A 21,950-nucleotide genomic window follows, 5' to 3' on the forward strand; every position below is an offset into this window, starting at 1 on the left:
TTAAGCAAAATGAGAAGAGAGAGAAATACACAACAGTTGAAGGAGCAACGTAAAGCCCCACCAGACCAAACAAATGAAGAAAAAATAGGTAGTCTACCTGAAAAAGAATTCAGAGTAAAAATAGTAAAGATGATCCAAAGTCTTGGAAATAGAATGGAGAAAATAAAAGAAAGGTTTAACAAGGACTTAGAAAAACATAAGAGCAAGTAAAGAATGATGAAAAACAAAATAAATGAAATAAAAAATACTCTAGAAGGAATCAATAGCAGAATAACAGAGACAGAAGAATGGATAAGTGACATAGAAGATAAAATAGTGGAAATAACTACCATATAGCAGAAAAAAGAATGAAAAGAATTGAGAACAGTCTCAGAGACCTCTGGGACAACATTAAATGCATCAACATTCGAATTATAAGGGTCCCAGAAGAAGAAGAGAAAAAGAAAGGGACTGAGAAAATATTTGAAGAGATTATACTTGAAAACTTCCTTAATATGGGAAAGAAAATAGTCAGTCAAGTCCAGGAAGTGCAGAGAGTCCCATACAGGATAAATCCAAGGGGAAACATGCCAAGACACATATTAATCAAACTATCAAAAATTTTAAAAAAAGAAAAATATTAAAAGCAACAAGGGAAAAGCAACAAATGACATACAAGGGAATCCCCATAAGGTTAACTGCTGAATTTTCAGCAGAAACTCTGCAAGCCAGAAGGGTGTAGCAGGACATACTTAAAGGGATGAAAGGGAAAAACCTACTACCAAGATTACTCTACCCAGCAAGTATCTCATTCAGATTCAAAGGAGAAATTAAGACCTTTACAGACAAGCAAAAGCTAAGAGAATTAAGCACCACCAAACCAGCTTTACAACAAATACTAAAGGAACTTCTCTAGGCAGGAAACACAAGAGAAGGAAAAGACCTACAATAACAAACCCAAAACAATTAAGAAAATGGTAATAGGAACATACATAATAAATACCTTAAATGTAAATGGATTCAACACTCCAACCAAAAGACACAGACTGGCTGAATGGATACAAAAAGAAGACCCATATATATGCTGTCTACAAGAGACCCACTTCAGACCTAGGACACATACAGACTGAAAGTGAGGGGATGGAAAAACATATTCCATGCAAATAAAAATCAAAAGAAAGCTGGAGTAGCAATTCTCATATCAGACAAAATAGACTTTAAAATAAAGACTATTACAATAGAGAAAGAAGGACACTACATAATAATCAAGGGATCAATCCAAGAAGAAGATATAACAATTGTAAATATTTATGCAGCCAACATAGGAGCAACTCAATACACAAGGCAAATGCTAATAGCCATAAAGGGAGAAATCGACAGTAGCACAATGATGGTAGGAGACTTTAATACCCCACTTTCATCAATGGACAGATAATCCAAAATGAAAAAAAATAAGGAAACACAAGCTTTAAAGGACACATTAAACAAGATGGACTTAACTGATATTTATAGGACATTCTATCCAAAAACAAAACAATACACTTTCTTCTCAAGTGCTCATGGAACATTCTCCAGGATAGATCATACCTTGGGTCACAAATCAAGCCTTGGAAAATTTAAGAAAATTGAAATCGTATCAAGTATCTTTTCTGACCTCAAAACTATGAGACTACATATCAATTACAGGAAAAAAATCTGTAAAAAATACAAACCCTGGAGGCTAAACAATACACTACTAAATACCCAAGAGATTACTGAAGAAATCAAAGAGGCAATCAGAAAACACCTAGAAACAAATGACAATGAAAACATGATGACCCAAAACCTATGGTAGGCAGTGAAAGCAGTTCTAAGAGAGAAGTTTATAGCAATACAATCCTACCTCAAGAAACAAGAAAAACCTCAAATAAACAACCTAACCTTACACATAAAGGAACTAGAGAAAGAAGAACAAACAAAAGCCAAAGTTAGCAGAAGGAAAGAAATCATAAATATCAGATCATAAGTAAGTGAAAAAGAAATGAGTGAAATGATAGCAAAAATCAATAAATCTAAAAGCTGTTTCTTTGAAAAGATAAACAAAATTGATAAGCCATTAGCCATCAAGAAAAAAAGTGAGAAGACTCAAATCGATAGAATTAGAAATGAAAAAGAAGAAGTAACAACTGACACTGCAGAAATACAAAGAATCATGAGTGATTACTACAAGCAACTATATGCCACTAAAATGGACAACCTGGAAGAAATGGACGAATTCTTAGAAAAGCACAATGTTCTGAGACTGAACCAGGAAGAAAAAGGAAATATAAACAGACCAATCACAAGCACTGAAATTGAAACTGATTAAAAGTCTTCTAACAAACAAAAGTCCAGGACCAGATGGCTTCACAGGCAAATTCTATCAAACATTTAGAGAAGAGCTAACACCTATCCTTCTCAAACCCTTCCAATATACAGCAGAGGGAGAAACACTCCCAAACTCATACTATGAGGTCACCATCACCCTTATACCAAAACCAGATGAAATGTCACAAAAAAAGAAAACTACAGGCCAATATCACTGATGAACATGAATGCAAAATTCCTCAACAAAATACTAGTAAACAGAATCCAACAGCACATTAAAAGGATCATACACCATGATCAAGTAGGGCTTATCCCAGGAATGAAAGGATTCTTCAATATATGCAAATCAAAAATGAGATAAACCATATTAACAAATTGAAGAATAAAAACCATATGATTATCTCAATAGATGCAGAAAAAGCTTTCAACAAAATTCTACACCCATTTATGATAAAAACCCTCCAGAAAGTAGGCATAGGTAACTTACCTCAACATAATAAAGGCCATATATGACAAACCTACAGCCAACATTGTTCTCAATGGTGAAAAACTGAAACCATTTCCACTAAGATCAGGAAAAAGAAAAGGTTGTCCACCCTCACCACTATTATTCAACATAGTTTTGGAAGTTTTAGCCACAGTAATCAGAGAAGAAAAAGAAATAAAAGGAATCCAATTTGGAAAATAAGTAAAGCTGTCACTGCTTGCAGATGACATGATACTATACATAGAGAATCCTAAAGATGCCACCAGAGAACTACCAGAGCTAATCTACCAGAAAGCTACTAGAGCTAATCAATGAATTTGGTAAAGTAGCTGGATACAAAACTAATGCACAGAAATCTCTTGCATTCCTATACACTAATGATGAAAAATCTGAAAGAGAAATGAAGGAAACACTCCCATTTACTATTGCAACAAAAAGAATAAAATACCTAGGAATAAACCTACCTAAGGAGACAAAAGACCTGTATGCAGAAGACTATAAGACACTGATGAAAGAAATTAAAGGTGATACAAACAGATGGAGAGATATATCATGTTCTTGGATTGGAAGAATCAACATTGTGAAAATAAGTGTACTACCCAAAGCAATGAACAGATTCAATGCAATCCCCATCAAACTAGCAATGGCATTTTTCACAGAACTAGAGCCCAAAATTTCACAATATGTATGGAAACAAAAAAGATCCCGAATAGCCGAAGCAATCTTGAGAAAGAGAAATGGACCTGGAGGAAGCAGCCTGCCAGACTTCAGACTATACTACAAAGCTACAGTAATCAAGACAGTATGGTACTGGCACAACAACAGAAATATAGATCAATGGAAAAGGATAGAAAGCCCAGAGATAAACCCACACACATACAGTCACCTTATCTTTGATAAAGGAGGCAAGCATATACAATAGAGAAAAGACAGCCTTTTCAATAAGTGCTGCTGAGAAAACTGGACAGCTACATGTAAAAGAATGAAATGTGAACACTCCCTAACACCATACACAAAAATAAACTCAAAATAGATTAAAGACTTAAATGTAAGGCCAGACACGATCAAACTCTTAGAGGAAAACATAGGTAGAACACTTTATGACATAAATCACAGCAAGATCCTTTTTGACCCATCTCCTAGAGAAATGGAAATAAAAACAAAAATAAAGAAATGGGACCTAAGGAAACTTAAAAGCTTTTGCACAGCAAAGGAAACCATAAGACAACAGACAACCCTCAGAATGGGTGAAAATACTTGCAAATGAAGCAACTGACAAAGGATCAATCTCTAAAATATACAAGCAGTTCATGCAGCTCAATATCAAAAAACAAACAACCCAATCCAAAAATGGGCAGAAGACCTAAATAGACATTTCTCCAAAGAAGATATACAGATTGCCAAGAAACACATGAAAGGATGCTCAACATCAATAATCATTAGAGAAATGCAAATCAAAACTAGTGTGGTATCACCTCACACCGGTCAGAATGGCCATCATCAAAAATCTACAAATAAATGCTGGATAAGGTGTGGAGACAAGGCAACCCTCTTGAACTGTTAGTGGGAATGTAAATTGATACAGCCACTATGGAGAACAGTATGGAGGTTCCTTAAAATCTAAGAGTAGAACTACTATACGATCCAGCAAGGCCACTACTGGGCATATACCCTGAGAAAACCATAATCCAAAAATAGTCATGTACCACAATGTTCATTGCAGCTGTATTTACAATAGCCATGACATGGAAGTAACCTAAGTGTCCTTCGACAGATGAATGGATAAAGAAGTTGTGCCACATATATACAATGGAATATTACTCAGCCATAAAAAGAAAGTAAATTGAGTTATTTGTAGTGAGATGGATGGACCTAGAGTCTGCCATACAGAGTGAAGTAAGTTAGAAAGAGAAAAACAAATACCATACGCTAACACATATATATGGAATCTAAAAAAAAAAAAAAGGTTCTGAAGAACCTTGGGACAGACAGGAATAAAGACACAGACATAGAGAATGGACTTGTGGACTCGGGAGGGGGAACAGTAAGCTGGGACGAAGTGAGAGAGTGGCATGGACATATATACGCTAACAAATGTAAAAGAAATACCTAGTGGGAAGCAGCCACATAGCACAGGGAGATTAGCTCGGTACTTTTTGTCTACCTAGAGGGGTGGGATAGGGAGCGTGTGAGGGATACACAAGAGGGAGGGGATATGGGGATATATGTATAGCTGATTCACTTTGTTATACAGCAGAAACTAACAAACCACTATAAAGCAATTATACTCCAACAAAGATGTTTAAAAAAAACGCTTACACCTTAGAAATACATATGATCATAAGAGACTCCTCTGAATAAGTATACACCAATAAATTGTATACCTTTGAAGAAATGCATAAATTGCTAGATACATATTGCCCACTAAGACTGAATCAGGAAGAAATAGAAAATCTGAACAGACCAATAAGGAGTAAGGAGATTGAATGAGTAATCAAAAACCTCCCAGAACAGAAAAGTCCAGGACCAGATTACTTCACTGGTAAATTTTACCAAACATTTGGGAGGAGAAAAAAGAATTAATGCCAATATTTCTCAAACTTTTCCAAAAAAATTGAAGAGGTGGGAACACTACCAAACTCATTTTACAAGACTAGCATTACCCTGACATTAGGGATCTAGCCTTGACTTCATTAAGAATTAGAGATGATTTCCGAGGCCAGTTAAGCCTTCACTCCTATCCTCCTAATGACTAAGAGCTGCAGAGGAAGGTTGATATGAGGTGATCCTAAAGGATCTTAAAGTATAGATATGGAACGTGGAAGGAGGGAGACACACTTCTATTTCAGGCTCTGGCTCAAGCAATGCTATTCTTTTTGACCCAAGAGTGCTCACCTGTTAGATACAGTGTTTTATTAAGCAATATTTCCACCACAGGTCTCATCCTACTGCATACTTTCCTGTCTTAGAGGTCAGTTAACTAATCTGGGAAAAACTTTGAACCCTAATTCTCTCATGCACAATCCTCCTGCCTCAAGTATTGTACCAGTTGCATTGTCTAGTGCCAGGTCATTATTTTGCAGGTTGCTCCACCAAGCCCTGGGATATGGAGTGGACACTCAGACCACTTTCTGGCCATCCATTTGGGGCTATGGAAGAGATAGGTGCATTCCCATGTGAGGTCCATGCACTCCTCTGAAACTTTTGGGGAACTGATTAACCCCTCCCTCATTGCTGGTGGCCCTCTGGTTTTGATCCTAGGAATCTTTTCTATTTACTTTTCTTTTTGGTCTCTCTAATAGCTTTTCAGAGCACTTATATCTCTCGCTCATTTCTCTTCATTTTTTTGAGGCATATCTTTTAGCTTTTTAAACCTACCCTTTTAAGATCCATCTTTGCCCTGGCTTAGCCAAATTCTCTTCTTTCACCAAACTGGCACATCAAACCAGGGCAAATTAGGCAATATTGATGGAATCATAATACACACATGAATGTAAAAGAAGCTTGAATGTTATTTAAGAAAGAATAGAGGGGTTTTAATTGACCACATTTAAAAATCCACATACATTTTAACATAGAAGCTACAGTCCCTGGTATGAGCTTTTGTCTATAATTCACAATTACTTTTTAATAAGAAAGATATTTTGTCTCACATGTGTAGTAATCTTTAAACACTTCAAAGGCAGAGAACATGTCATATTTTGTATTTCAGATTGTTCTAGCACAGTGAGTAGCACATAGGTGTCCAAACATTGAATATTTACAGTCACATTATTGAAAATGCATATGCATCAATGCCATTTCTATGCACATATTTTAGAAACAGATGTGTAGAGCTGTCATTACCTTAAAATTCTTCTGATAGGATTTATATTGAAATGCACGTTTTTGAAGATCATCTAGAACTGACTGCAGATCATTCAACATGACGTTTACTTTGTTTGGGTCAGCATTAATATCCAAAATCTGTGGATCCTGTAAAATTATGATAGGTTTTGATTACTCATTCCTATTTTTTGATGTATACCATCAAATTAAATGAATTAATAAACGTTTTCAAAAAACATTTCTTCTAATTCTCTTTTCACTCTAATTTATAGAAAATATATGAAAATTGTTGCTTTTTTGAATTTAAAGCAATGCATATACATTGTAAAAATTACAGAAATGTATAAAGAAGTAACTTAGGGATAATATTGCTTTTAAAGAATACCTAATACATTTTCCCTCATCTGTTTTCATTTATTACATTTGTTTCAGCTAATGTGACTTCACGTAAGGAGAAGTGAATACAATATGGAAAAGAAAGAAGAAAATATGATATAAGGAAAATTATCATTTTACAATAAAGGAATAATTACAATTTATGGAACTTCCCTGGTGGCTCAGTGGTTAATAATCTGCCTGCCAATGCAGGGGACACAGGTTCGATCCATGGTCCAGGAAGATCCCACATGCCACGGAGCAACTAAGCCCATGGGCCACAACTACTGAGCCTGTGTACCTAGGGCCCATGCTCCTCAACAAGAGAAGCCATCACAATGAGAAGTTTGCACACCACAATGAGAGAAAGCCTGCATGCAGCAATGAAGACCCAATGCAGCCAAAAAAAAAAAATAATAAAAGGAATGATTACAATTTACAATAAACGTATGATTCTATTTAATTGAAGTTCATAAACAGGCAAAACCAATTTATGGCTTTAGAATTCAGGGTAGTGGCTGCCTTTGGAGAGGAAGGAAGGGTTAGTGACTAGGGGAGACACTAAGGATAGCAATAGCAATAGTTTTTGACCTCAGCAGTGGACACATGGATGTGTTCACTTTCTGAAAAGTCACTGAGTTGTACACTTATTACACTTATGTACACCTTTCTCTGCAAAAATACAAAAATACTTCAATATAAAAGTAATAACAGAGATAGCCTCATCCACCGGAGGGCAGACAGCAGAAGCAAGAAGAACTACAATTCTGCAGCCTATGGCATGAAAACTACATTCACAGAAAGATAGACAAAATGAAAAGGGAGAGGATATGTGCCAGATGAAGGAACAAGATAAAACCCCAGAAAAACAACTAAATGAAGTGGAGATAGGCAACCTTCAGAAAAAGAATTCAGAATAATGATAGTGAAGATGATCCAGGACCTCAGAAAAAGAATGGAGGCAAAGATCAAGAAGATGCAAGAAATGTTTAACAAAGACCTAGAAGAATTAAAGAACAAACAAACAGAGATGAACAATACAATAACTGAAAAGAAAAATACACTAGAAGGAATCAATAGTGAAATAACTGAGGCAGAAGAATGGATAAGTCACCTGGAAGACAGAATGGTGGAATTCACTGTTGCAGAACAGAAGAAAGAAAAAAATGAAAAGAAATAAAGACAGACTAAGAGACCTCTGGAAAGAAATAAAGACAGACTAAGAGACCTCTGGGACAACATTCAAAACACAAATATTTGCAGTATAGGGGTCCCAGAAGGAGAAGAGAGAAAGAAAGGACCAGAGAAAATATTTGAGGAGATTATAGTTGAAAACTTCCCTAACATGGGAAAGGAGAAAGCCAGCCAAGTCCAGGAAGTGCAGAGAGTCCCAGGCAGGATAAACCCAAGGAGAAACATGCCGAGACACTTAGTAATCAAATTGACAAAAATTAAAGACAGAGAAAAATTATTAAAAGAAACAAGGGAAAAATGACAAATAACATACAAGGGAACTCCCATAAGGTTAACAGCGGATTTCTCAGCAGAAACTCTACAAGCCAGAAGAGAGAGGCATGATATATTTAAAGATGAGAAAGGGAAGAACCTACAACCAAGATTACTCATACTGGCAAGATCTCATTCAGAATCGATGGAGAAATCAAAAGCTTTAGAGACAAACAAAAGCTAAGAGAATTGAGCATCACCAAAACAGCTCTACAACAAATGGTAAAGAAACTTCTCTATTAAGAAAAAGGGTAATAGGAACATACATATTGATAATCACCTTAAATGTGAATGGATTAAATGTTCCAATCAAAAGTCACAGGCTCACTGAATGGATACAAAAAGAAGAACCATATATATGCTGTCTACAAGAGACCCACTTCAGACCTAGGGACACATACAAACTGAAAGTGAGGGGATGGAAAAAGATATTCCATGCAAATAAAAATCAAAAGAAAGCTGGAGTAGCAATTCTCATATCAGACAAAATAGACTTTAAAATAAAGACTATTATAAGAGACAAGGAAGAACACTACATAACGATCAAGAGATCAAGCCAAGAAGAAGATATAACAATTGTAAATATTTATGAAGCCAACATAGGAGCACCTCATTACATAAGGCAAATGCTAACAGCCATAACAGGGGAAATTGACAGTAGCACAATAATAGTAGGGGATTTTAACACCTCACTTTCACCAATGGACGAATCATCCAAAATGAAAATAAACAAGGAAACACAAGCTTTAAAGGACACATTAAATGAGGTGGACTTAATTGATATTTATAGGACGTTCCATCCCAAAACAACAGAATATAATTTTTTCTCAAGTGCTCATTGAACATTCTCCAGGATAGATGACATCTTGGGCCACAAATCAAGCCTTGGTAAATTTAAGAAAACTGAAATCGTATCAAGCATCTTTTACAACCACAACGCTATGAGATTAGAAATCAATTACTGGAAAAACACGTAAAAAACACAAACACATGGAGGCTAAATGATACACTACTAAATAGCCAAGAGATCACTGAAGAAATCAAAGAGGAAATCAAAAAATACCTAGAGACAAATGACAATGAAAACGTGACAATCTAAAACCTATGGGATGCAGCAAAAGCAGTTCTAAGAGGGAAGTTTGTAGTAGTACATTCCTACCTCAAGAAACAAGAAAAATCTCAAATAAACAATCTAACCTTACACCTAAAGGAACTAGAGAAAGAAAAACAAACAAAACCCAAACTTAGTAGAAGGAAAGAAATCATAAAGATCAGAGCAGAAATAAATGGAATAGAAACAAAGAAAACAATAGCAAAGATCAATAAAACTAAAAGCTGCTTCTCTGAGAAGATAAACAAAATTGATAAACCTTTAGCCAAACTCATCATGAAAAAGAGGGAGAGGACTCAAATCAATAAAATTAGAAATGAAAAAGGAGAAGTTACAACAGACACCACAGAAATACAAAGCATCCTAAGAGACTACTACAAACAACTCTATGCCAATAAAATGGACAACCTGGAAGACATGGACAAATTCTTAGAAAGGTATAATCTTCCAAGATTGAACCAGGAAGAAATAGAAAATATGAACAGACCAATCACAAGTAATGAAATTGAAACTGTGATTAAAAATCTTCCAACAAACAGAAGTCCAGGACCAGATGGCTTCACAGGTGAATTCTATCAAATATTTAGAGAAGATCTAACACCCATCTTTCTCAAACTCTTCCAAAATATTGCAGAGGAAGGAACACTCCCAAACTCATTCTATGAGGCCACCATCACCCTGATACAAAACCCAGACAGAGCTACTAGAAAAAAAGAAAAATTACAGACCAATATCACTGATGAATACGGATGCAAAAATCCTCAACAAAATACTAGCAAACAGAATACAACAACACATTAAAAGAATCATATACCATGATCAAGTGGGATTCAGTATATGCAAATAAGTCGATGTGATACACCATATTAACAGACTGAAGAATAAAAACCATACGATCATCTCAATAGATGTAGAAAAAGCTTTTGACAAAATTCAACACCCATTTATGATAAAAACTCTCCAGAAAGTGAGCACAGAGGGAACCTACCTCAACATAATAAAGGCCATATATGACAAACCCACAGCAAACATCATTCTCAATGGTGAGAAACTGAAAGCATTTCCTCTAAGACCAGGAACAAGACAAGAGTGTCCACTGTTGCTATTATTATTCAAGATAGTTTTGGAATTCCTAGCCATGGCAATCAGAGAAGAAAAAGAAATAAAAGGAATACAAATTGGAAAAGAAAAAGTAAAACTATAACTGTTTTCAGATGACATGATACTATACACAGATAATCCTAAAGATGCCACCAGAAAACTACAAGAGCTAATCAATGAATTTGGTAAAGTTGCAGGATACCAAATAAATGCACAGAAATCTCTTGCATTCCTATACACTAACAATGAAAGATCAGAAAGAGAAATTAAGGAAACAATCCCATTCACCATTGCAACAAAAAGAATAAAATACCTAAGGATAAACCTACCTAAGGAGGTCAAGACCTGTACTTAGAAAACTATATGACACTGATGAAAGAAATCAAAGATGACACAAACAGATGGAGAGATATACCATGTTCTTGGATTGGAAGAATCAATATTATGAAAACGACTATACTACCCAAAGCAATCTACAGATTCAATGTAATCCCTATCAAACTACCAATGGCATTTTTCACAGAATAGAAAAAAAAAATCTTAAAATTTGTATGGAGACACAAAAGACCCTGAATAGTCAAAGCAGTCTTGAGGGCAAAAAAAGGAGCTGGAGGACTTCAGACTATACTACAAAGCTACAGAAATCAAGACAATATGGTACTGGCACACAAACAGAAATATAGAGCAATGGAACAGGATAGAAAGCCCAGAGAGAAACCCATGCACCTATGGTCAACTAATCTATGACAAAGGAGGCAAGGATATAAAATGGAGAAAAGAACATCTCTTCAATAAGTGTTGCTGGGAAAACTGGACAGCTACATGAAAAAGAATGAAATTAGAACACTCCTTAACACCATACACAAAAATAAACTTAAATTTGATTAGAGACCTAACTGTGAGACTGGACACTTTAAAACTCTTAGAAGAAAACATAGGAAGAACACTCTTTGACATAAATGACAGCAAGGCCTTTTTGGACCCACCTCCTAGACTAACAGAAATAAAAACAAAAATAAAGAAATGGGACCTAATTAAACTTAAAAGCTTTTGCACAGCAAAGGAAACTATAAACAAGATGAAAAGATAACCCTCAGAATGGGAGAAAATATTTGCAAACAAAGCAACAGACAAAGGATTAATCTCCAAATTATATAAAGAGCTCATGTGGCTCAATATTAAAAAAACAGACAACCCAATTAAAAAATGGGCAGAAGACCTAAATAGACATCTCTCCAAAGAAGACATACAGATGGCCAAGAGGCACATGAAAAGCTGCTCAACATCACTAATTATTAGAGAAATGAAAATCAAAACTACAATGAGGTATCACCTCACACTGGTTAGAATGGGAATCAGCAGAAAATCTACAAACAACAAATGCTGGAGAGGGTATGGAGAAAAGGGAACCCTCTTGCACTGTTGGTGGGAATGTAAATTGATACAGCCACTATGGTGAACAGTATGGAGGTTCCTTAAAAAACTAAAAATAGAATTACCATATGACCCAGCAATCCCACTATTGGGCATATGCCCAGAGAAAACCATAATTCCAAAAGACACATGCACTCCAATATTCATTGCAGCACTATTTACAACAGCCAGGTCATGGAAGCAACCTAAATGCCCATCGACAGACAAATGGATAAAGAAGATGTGGTCCATATATACAAGAGAATATTACTCAACCATAAAAAGGAACAAAATTGGGTCATTTGTAGAGGTGTGGATGGACCTAGAGATTGTCATACAGAGTGAAGTAAGTCAGAAAGAGAAAAAATAGCATATATTAACGCATTTATGTGGAATCTATAAAAATGGTACAGATGAACCGGTTTGCAAGGCAGAAATAGAGACACAGATGTAGAGAACAAACATATGAACACCAAGGCGGGGGAATTGGTGGGGGTGGGTGGGATTAATTGGGAGATTGGGATTGACATGTATACACTAATATGTATAAAATAGATAACTAATAAGAACCTGCTGTATAAAAAATAAATAAAATAAAATTTAAAAAACAAAAAAGGATCACCCGGATGTCTAGTTTAAATTCTTTTTTGTTTGTTTGTTTCTTCTTTTTGTGGTACGTGGGCCTCTCACTGTTATGGCCCCTCCCATTGCGGAGCACAGGCTCCAGACGCACGGGCTCAGCGGCCATGGCTCACGGGCCCAGCTGCTCCGCGGCATGTGGAATCTTCCCGGACCGGGGAACGAACCCGTGTCCCCTGCATTGGCAGGCGGACTCTCAACCACTGCGCCACCAGGGAAGCCCTAGTTTAAGTTCTTAAAATAATTCCTCTTGCATCTTTTGTATAGGAAAATTGGCACAAGTTAATCAAACATTCTTCCAGATCATTTATCAATTTATACTCTACCTCTTTCTAAGGGGGACTTTTCTAATATGTGGCTAAGCAAACTCTAAAATTGTCACAATAACTATAAAATATGCTAACAGGTTATAAAAACACTTATTTCCTAATAATAAATAGAAGCCAGGAGAAAGAAAATTCACTATTGCATACATGCTTTAGTTGCAATGGCCTAGAATTTATTCAGTACCTAAGAGAGGTTCAGAAACAGTTTCAATTTTCAATAGCAGCTCAGAGAATTAAGCCATAAAAAACAAAAGTTAAACCAGATTAAAATGAAATATGCTTTCTAAATGGTTTATTAAAATGTAATAGTCAGGGCTTCCCTGGTGGCGCAGTGGTTGAGAATCCGCCTGCTGATGCTAGGAGACACGGGTTCGTGCCCTGGTCCGGGAGGATCCCACATGCCGCGGAGCAACTAAGCCCGTGAGCCATGGCCGCTGAGCCTGCGCGTCCGGAGCCTGTGCTCCGCAACGGGAGAGGCCACAACAGTGAGAGGCCCGCATACCGCAAAAAAAAAAAAAAAAAAAAAAAAAAAAAAAAAAAAAAAATGTAATAGTCAGCCTTTACACAGATTTTTAAATCCTGCTTCAGCTTACCTGTGCTTGCAGCTTTATTTCATTCACTTCATTGCTTAGATCCTCAAGATCTCTGCCCAGATGCAGACAAAATTGCTTAATGCTTGTTTCTCTGTCACCCACGGATTTATCAATGGCATTCCGAACAGCAACAATGGATGGCTTCATAGTTACAAAAACAGCAAAGTCTTCCGGAGGTGTGGGAACCTGATATTGTTCAATCAGCTTGTACATCTGAACCACTACATTCCCTTCATGTTCAAGGCTTTCAATCTAAACAGAAACATTGGTTGCTGGTTAAATAAATCAGAGTCCTGTTATACCCGTTCAGATTGTCTGATAGGAGACAGCTGCTGTGAATCGTAAACATCACGCTGTGAAGAGCCAGCACACAGAGGGGTGCGTTTAGTGCAGATCAAACTGGCTGGAGCCTGCTGGGTGGCAAATACAGTCATTGCTACGATGCAGGTAATAAGGCCCAGGAGGTTAAGTTTTTCAGAGCTGAGCATAGTTACTATTACTGGTATAAGTGTTTAGTTTTGTCTCTCTGTTTTGTTCTCTAGTAGATTAAACAGTGCCAATATTTAAAGTTTTCAGAGACAACAGGTGCTGTGAGGATGCCCAGCTGTAACATCTGAGATTCCAGGCCCGAGTGTTGAGCAGTGACTGTCCCAGGGCAGCCCCTGAGGTGTGTGGACCATGTACCCATAGATTCAGAAGACTGATCTATGGTGAGACTCACACTACCCTTTAATAAAGGCTTTTAAAACCTTTATTACTACTAAACATCTTTGCTTTGATGCCCTGCCTTCAGTGGACAGTGCCTTTACTAAATTTTTGGCAAGGACTCCCCAGTTTTGGGGGAACCCTTCTCCCTGCCGCTCTGCCACAAGGTTATAGAGGGAATATCCATGTTCTACAACTTGACCCACCTCCTGGCCACAAGCTGAACCAGGGAGAGTCAAATTGGGACCTAGTGAAACCAGCTGTGTCTGATCTCGCTCTTGAACTTGGGAAGAGTTAGACTGCAGCTGTTGGCAGAGGCTATTTGCTTCCATGGGGTAACAGAGCAAGTCCTAAACAGGAGATGAAAACTGCAGAGAGGCTGTAGAGAGATGGTTCTCAACCTTTAGCTGCATCCCAATCGCCCTGGCAAGCTTGGTAAAACACAGATTGTTGAACCCCTCCCGAGAGTTTCTGATTCAGAAGGTCCAGGGTGGGGCCTGAGAATATGCAAGTTCCCCAGTGATACTGATGCAGCTGCTGCCGGGAGCACCCGTTGAGAACCACTGTTCTAGAGAGGAACAGAGATGCGAGATGGAAAGAGAGGTCTTTTTGGTTTCCCTATGCTGCTCTAGTCCCTAGTTCCTGCCCTTTTTCAAAGCTAGGCTCTATCCATACCTTTGGATTCCAAAAGATATCCCTGCAAACTTAGAATAAATCTTCTCATTTTTCCAAGTGAACTATGTGAGTTTTTGTTACTTTCAACCAAAAGAGTCTAACATCTTCAATAAGTTACAAACAGAACGAAGTCTGACAACCAAAATCTGCTCCCCTTCCTGGATTTCTGGTATGTGGAGTAAGCATATGTCCCGTTTTCTCTGGGAGTGTCTTGGTTTACACCAAGGTACTGTCCTGGTATGATTAATGGTTCCTCTTTCACTCTCAGAAATGTCTGGTCAGACAGTGATTATGTGGCCTGCCCTACCTATGCTGGCTGGTGGTCTACCCATTCACTGTAAAAGGGTATCTAAGAGTTATCTCAAATTTCTTTTGCTGTCCCCTCATTCAGTTGCCCACTAAGTCCTTTCAATTCTACTTACTTAATGTTGCTAGAATCCATTCCTTCTCTCCTATCCTTGCAAATACTACTTTAGCTATGGTTCATCAGCTTTCTCCACCAAACACCCCTTCTACATAGCATACCAACTGCCATATCCTGTTCTTGCCACATTGCCTCAGGTCTGTGCATGCAAATTTCCCTCTCCCTGGAAGGCCTACCTGAATAGATGGACTTTAGGATAAAGCTTAAATGCCCCAACCTCCGCAAAGCCTTCTGTAACTCATAGGAATGACTGCACCCTCCCTCTGCTCCACCACCACCCTGCCCACAACAGTATCTTGTACCTATAACTGTTGTATAAGAGTTATCTGCTGTCATTCTAGACTCTGAGGTCCTTGAAAGCAGGTTTACTCATTGCTGTCTTCCTTGCGTCCTGCTAAGTGAGTGCTTACAACTTTTTTGGAACTAATGGATTAGGTTCCAAAGGAAAGATGTCTGTGTGTGCAGAGCATTTTCACACGCAGACTGCTGCCTCCCCAACACACCACCCAGCCATGCACAGACAGCCTTGTGGAGACGGGACACAGTCTGGGTTTCTGCATGGCACATCGACTCTCCTGTTCTGGAACCAGAGAGAGAGCAGTCTACCCCCTGCTACATGATCCTTCCTTCCATAGTTTACACAACAGGATCAGGGTAGGGGTGGGGGCTGAATCCATTCATTAAACATTTAGAATTGATATCAGAGGAGAGAGATTCTCTCTCTTGGTGGCTGGCTAGACTTGCAACATGTGACCTGGGAGGTGCTGGTGGCCACGTTTGCTGCTGAGGATGAAGCAGCGGGAGCAACGTGTTTGCAGAGGTAAAGGAGCAAAGCAGACCCTCAGAGAGATGCAGAGAGGAGAGGTGGAGAGAGGACCACCTGGGTTTCCCACAGCCTCCTTATTCCTGGCTCTGGTAAGTTCCTCAGCCTAGTCACATTCTTGGTGTGGGTGTGGGTGGGGTGTGTTTCATGGAATATTCCTTCCTCCTTAAATAGGGTCCACGTTTTGTCCTAAGGTAGGACAAAACCTCAACTGGGTTTTGGGTATTTGACAAAGAGTCTTTCTGACTGCAGATAATAATAAATGCTGGGCATCTTTAGTCTCCTGGGGTGATGTATAAGTAGACTTGAGGGAAAACCACAATCATCTTGAGATCATCACATTTGAGAAGATGTTGTTTCTTGAAATGAGAAACAAAATTTTTACTTTTATAGGTACATGAAATAGCCTTTACCATTAATTCTGTTAACAACATATAACATTATCCAACAGATTATCCAGTTGTTAATGACTTATTTCACATTTCAGTTTGTATTTTTAAAATTTGTAACATATCTTCAATTTCCAGATATTTAAGGAAATGATTTAACTCTATTTTAAATGCCAACTGGTGTGACTGAAAAACCTGACTATTGAAATTAAATGCTAGATTGCGTGCCACAGGGGAAAGATGGGAGGAGGAAACCAAGTTTCTGGAGAGAGAGAAATAAGGGAAACAAAAGAGTGAGAGAGAGAGAGAGTGTGTGTGTGTGTGTGTGTGTGTGTGTGTGTGTGTGTGTGTGTGTGTGTGTGTGTATGGGAGAGAGATAGAGAGACAGAGAGAGAGAGACAGAGAGAGAGAGGGAGGGAGGGAGAGAGCAGACCCCAGCATCTGTGTTACTTGAGTCCCCGTATCTGCTGTATCTCCCTGTCCCGCCTCCCTGTTTAAGCTAAAGTTGGGTTTCTTTTATTCCTAATTGGAAGGTTCCTGACTATTATGCAAATATAGGTTAAGTAGGATCAAGACTTCCATTATGATTAATATCAAGTTTACAATTCTATTATCATCTATCACAAATAAGAATTGCAATAAAGTGGGGTTGAGAGTATTGGCTTTGCGGTCAGAGACCCAAGTGTAAATTCTGGCTCTGCTACAAAAAGCTCTGTGATCTTGGACAGCATAACCTAGTTTGGTCCCTGTTTCCTCATCTGCAGAATGAGAATAAAAATTCTTTATACTTCTTAAGTTTTTGCAAGGATCAAAAATGTAATGTATGTAGAAAATGTAGTGCATTCCCGGCTAGTAGTACGAGTTTGATCAATGTTAGCTGTCATTACTACTGTGATGTAAGGCATATACTTACTTTGCCTGAAAGTGTTTTTGATATTCTGACAGCTGTTTCCTGACCTTCAGTCCCTCAATTTCTCTTACTTGCCTTCCTTATTCACCACAAGATCTGGAATAGTGAGTTATGTAAGAATCAACTCACCCTTTCCTGAATTTCATCAAGAAATACTAAGTTGTTAACATATTCTATGGTGGTAGTTGGGACAAATTCAAGTTTATATTCTGCATCTTGTGCCTCAGAGACAAGGGCATCCACTTTTTTCTTGCTTAGACGAGGAAGCATATAATTTAGCACCTAGGAAAGAAAAAGGAACTGTGAATCATAACTTGAGTATTTCCATTTTATTACATATTTTAGATAAATTCTAATTGAATGGCTGTTAAGTTGGAAGGTATTGGAAGCAACAGTATATGTGAAAGGGCTGTTTTTTTTTCACCTTGAACCAATAGGAAGGGCTAGTTTTGAAGATAATTTCTAGAGCAAGCTGGATTGCACAACTTATTAAAAAGTTTGCCTAAATGCTCTGATCTTTTGTAAGCGCCCTTTCTGCTACTTTGCCCTGTATAGTGAACATTGTGATGCCCTCCCCAGCATCAGCTCCACTTCTTTCCTGTTGGGTTGTAGTAACGTGGTTTGGAGGAAACTGATCTCCCCTTTAGAAACAAAGATGGAGTCTGATCGGTCACAAGGCAAATCTGAACATGGCTTCCTTTGGCTAATGTGATCGGATTAGGGCGAACCTCTGACCTTAGCTGATCCAATTAAGTAGAAACATAAGACTTTTGTTTAAGGCTGAGAGATCTCTCATGTTCTCTCTCTCTGGACATGAGCAAGGAAATAATTAGCCTATGGAGCTTTTGACAGCCATTTGAGAAATGTGAAGGCATGTGAGCTTTAGGTTGAAGCTGGCACATCAGAAGGCTTGGTATAGAGAATGAAAAGAATTGGGTCATCAGTAACACTACTGAGTCACTAGATTACACCTCCCTGATGGCCATCCACCCTCCGGACTTTTTAGATGCATAGCCTATACATTTTCTGATTGCTGAAGCCAGTTTGAGTTGAGTGTTCTTTGGCTTGGTACATAGTAATGCTCAGAAGTGCTCAGAAATGTTTGCTGAAATTGAATTCTATATTTTTTTCTTTTGCAACAGATGAAGCAGCAAAGCTCTAGAAGAAAGCCCAATGCCATACAACGAATTAGTGACAGAATAGATACTAGCACTCAGGCCTGCAGCCTTTTAGACAGGGCTCTGTCTTCTTTCATCTGCACGAGGGGTCAGCAGAAGTTTTCTATAAGGGCTGATAGTAAATATTTTAGATTTTCAGGACATATGGTCTCTGTCACAACTACTCAGCTCTGCCCTTGTAGTGAGAAAGCAACCATAGTCAATGCATAAGCCAACTGTCATGGGTGTGTTCTAGTAAAACCATATGTACACAACAGGTGGCAGGCTGGACTGGTCCTGTGGGTTGTAGTTTGACAATCTCTGTTCTACACCATTGTCTCTCTGGAGGTATCTGACAGCATATATGACTTAAGGAAGACCTGAAAGTTATTGCAGAAGCAGTCAAATTTCCTCAGCTCTACAACTCACCAAAATATAATCAGATCTTTAGGGACAGTTTCAGATCAGGAAATGATCTCCTAAACTTGATCTCAGTATCCTAGAATCAACCAGCATTCCCACTAGGATCCTGAGCTGTTACAGTGGTGTCTCTTCTGTAGGAAGTCTTGAAATGCTCCAACAAAGGAAAAAGGAATGGGTCTAAGAGGCTAGTCTGAGGGCTACTGTTTCCTCACCTGAAAGCTGACTGTGCTTGGGACAGAAAGAAGAATATGGTACTTTTCCTAGAAATTAAGGATGCACAATAGACTAATGTTAACTTTAAATATTTGCAATCCTGGAAAATAAAGATAGGTTACTTGCAAGAGAAAAATCATAAAATAGTTGTAGAGACCATAATTTAAAATTTCCTTAGTTCATAGTTACCTCCAAGCATCGCAGAGGTGATGGAATTAGTTTTTCTTTTAGTTGCTTAGTGTCAACGAGCAGCAATCCTACATTCCTGGTGTGTCTTAGAGCTATTGCGTCCTTGTGCTGTCTGTGATATTTTTCCAGTTGTTCACTAAAGAACTTAACATCTAGGTAAAGTAATTCATATAAAGCATAAAACATATGTATTAGACTTTAAAGGATCATTATAAAGATATATTAAAAATCATTGCATTAGTAAATTTACATACATCTTTATAATGTATTATCCATATGTAGAGGACCTTGTGTAACTTTAAAATGTTAATTCATAATGCTTTATATTTTATTCTTGAAACTAATATTTAATAATGTAAATATGTTCTCTGGCTCCTGTTAAGAATGGCACATGAAAATAACTTGTAATTGCATTAGAGGATATGGTTTAGAATGGATTAGATTCTAGAGTCAGGTTGGTTTGAAGTTGGCTTAATCTAAGGGTTCTCCTGCATGGTACCTCAAAGTAAGCATTCATCGAGGCTAAGGCTTTGTCAATTTGTGTCCACCATATATTGCAGTTGAATTTTGATAATATTCCCATTGCCATTTTCTCCCTTTTCCAAACTGGTGGAAGCCTGATTATCTTAAATACACTTTTATCATACTCTTGGTCAAAAACAGCTCTTACTAATACACATATAATACTAAACTACTTTACTCATCTTTCAAAATCCTGTACCTCTTGGCCTTTAAATATTTAGTTAACTTTATTTCCAATTACTCTCTCTTCTTGAGTCAGATTGATTTCCTTACTGCTTCTTGTTTTCCTTCTCTAACCCTCCCCTCTACCATCCCAAAGAGAAAAGGCTGTTGATTCTTGCCTTTATTCATATCATCTTCTCTCCTGGATACAAGAGAGAGTTTGACACAGTATAAAGAACACATCAGGGACTTCCCTGGTGGCGCAGGGGTTAAGACTCCTTGCTCCCAATGCAGGGAGCCTGGGTTCAATCCCTGGTCAGGGAACTAGATCCCAAACGTATGCCGCAACTAAGAGTTCACATGCCACAGCTAAAGAGCCCACGAGTCACAACTAAGACCCGGCGCAACCAAATAAATAAAATAAATATTTTTTTAAAAAAGAACAAATCAGACAAAGTGTTAGAAGACCTAGGCTCAAGTCTTTAACCCATCTGTGGCTTTGGGTAAGTTAGTTGATCTTTCTGAGCTTCGGCTTCCTCATGATACAAAAAAGGGATGACAATTATCTGTCCTACTCATTTCAGAAGGTTTTGATGTGTGTATTTTTGAGAACTGACAAAATAAGTATATCGAATGATCTGAGAAGACTTCTGGTAAGGAAACCTGTATAATGTTGATTGGTGAAGTATTTTCCAAACTTATTTAAACACAGAATCTTTTTCATTTTTCATGGAATCATGTAATATCCTTCAGAATAGTGGTTCAAGGAATACTAGTTTGGGAAACACCAATTTGGTCCAATACTTTCATTTTATACATGAAGAAATTTAGATCATTAGAGGTTAAATGACTTGGCCATGGTCATATGTTCAAAGGTAAACAAAAGAGTAAAGCTGATAGAAGAGTTCTCTCTTTATGAGCTAGAGGAGAAGCGGTTTGTACAATAGTTAAGCACACAAACTTTCAAGTCAGGGAAAATGATTTCTAAACCACTAACTAGCTGTGTAAATTTGAAGTTACCTTATCTCTATATATTTTCATTTCCTTATTTGTAAAACGTGAATACTCTCCTCATAGAATTATGAGGATTAGATGAGATGCCTGAAAATCACTTAGCACAGTATCTATCATAAGTGCTCAGGAGGTATAGAAATTATTTGTAAACACTGACATTTATAGAAATTCAGGGGTGAGATATGGCTGATTAGTTCAGGAAGCCAGAGTTTGTCCCCTGATCGTCTTCTGGGGCTATACAGAGGTCAGTGTGGCTAAAAGTTTGGTTAAACAGACATTTGTTAAGTGTAAGTGCTAGGCAGCGTTATAATTGTTTGAGGGAATATGATAACAGGCAAGGCATGGTATCCAAGGGGCAAAGCTACATTCTATTAACCTCTGGCTAACAGTTGGGTTCGAGGTTTAGGAAGTACCAGGGAGTTCCTAAAAAGGGAGGAACACACGTTTAGGAGTCCAGACCAATGTACTCCAGAGTCCCAGAAAACAAACAGCTAATACCTATGAGACCCTGATTCCAGAATTGGAGAGAATTGACAAGCCAAGGCAGGACTAGAAGAAGGGCAACCTGGGAGCTTGGTGGCCTCATCCAGATGGGTGGTTGGTGAGGGAGTAAAGTTATCCAATGTGAGGAACATGGTAA

The 21,950-nt window shown here is 37.9% G+C and overlaps 1 protein-coding gene across 1 annotated transcript in view; it reads right to left on the minus strand.

Moving 5' to 3' along the window:
- The window catches only part of DNAH6 (dynein axonemal heavy chain 6), a 297,300-nt gene that overhangs the window by 198,145 nt on the left and 77,205 nt on the right, over nucleotides 1-21,950 (minus strand). Inside the window, exons 13-16 of the mRNA XM_059078614.2 lie at nucleotides 19,613-19,764; nucleotides 17,760-17,912; nucleotides 13,705-13,956; nucleotides 6,659-6,787 (exon numbers count right to left, since the gene is read on the minus strand). Coding sequence (XP_058934597.1) covers nucleotides 6,659-6,787; nucleotides 13,705-13,956; nucleotides 17,760-17,912; nucleotides 19,613-19,764 — 686 coding nt within the window. The remainder of the gene's footprint in view (nucleotides 1-6,658; nucleotides 6,788-13,704; nucleotides 13,957-17,759; nucleotides 17,913-19,612; nucleotides 19,765-21,950) is intronic.

This window comes from Kogia breviceps, chromosome 11, assembly GCF_026419965.1.
Source record: "Kogia breviceps isolate mKogBre1 chromosome 11, mKogBre1 haplotype 1, whole genome shotgun sequence".
NCBI lineage: Eukaryota > Metazoa > Chordata > Mammalia > Artiodactyla > Physeteridae > Kogia > Kogia breviceps.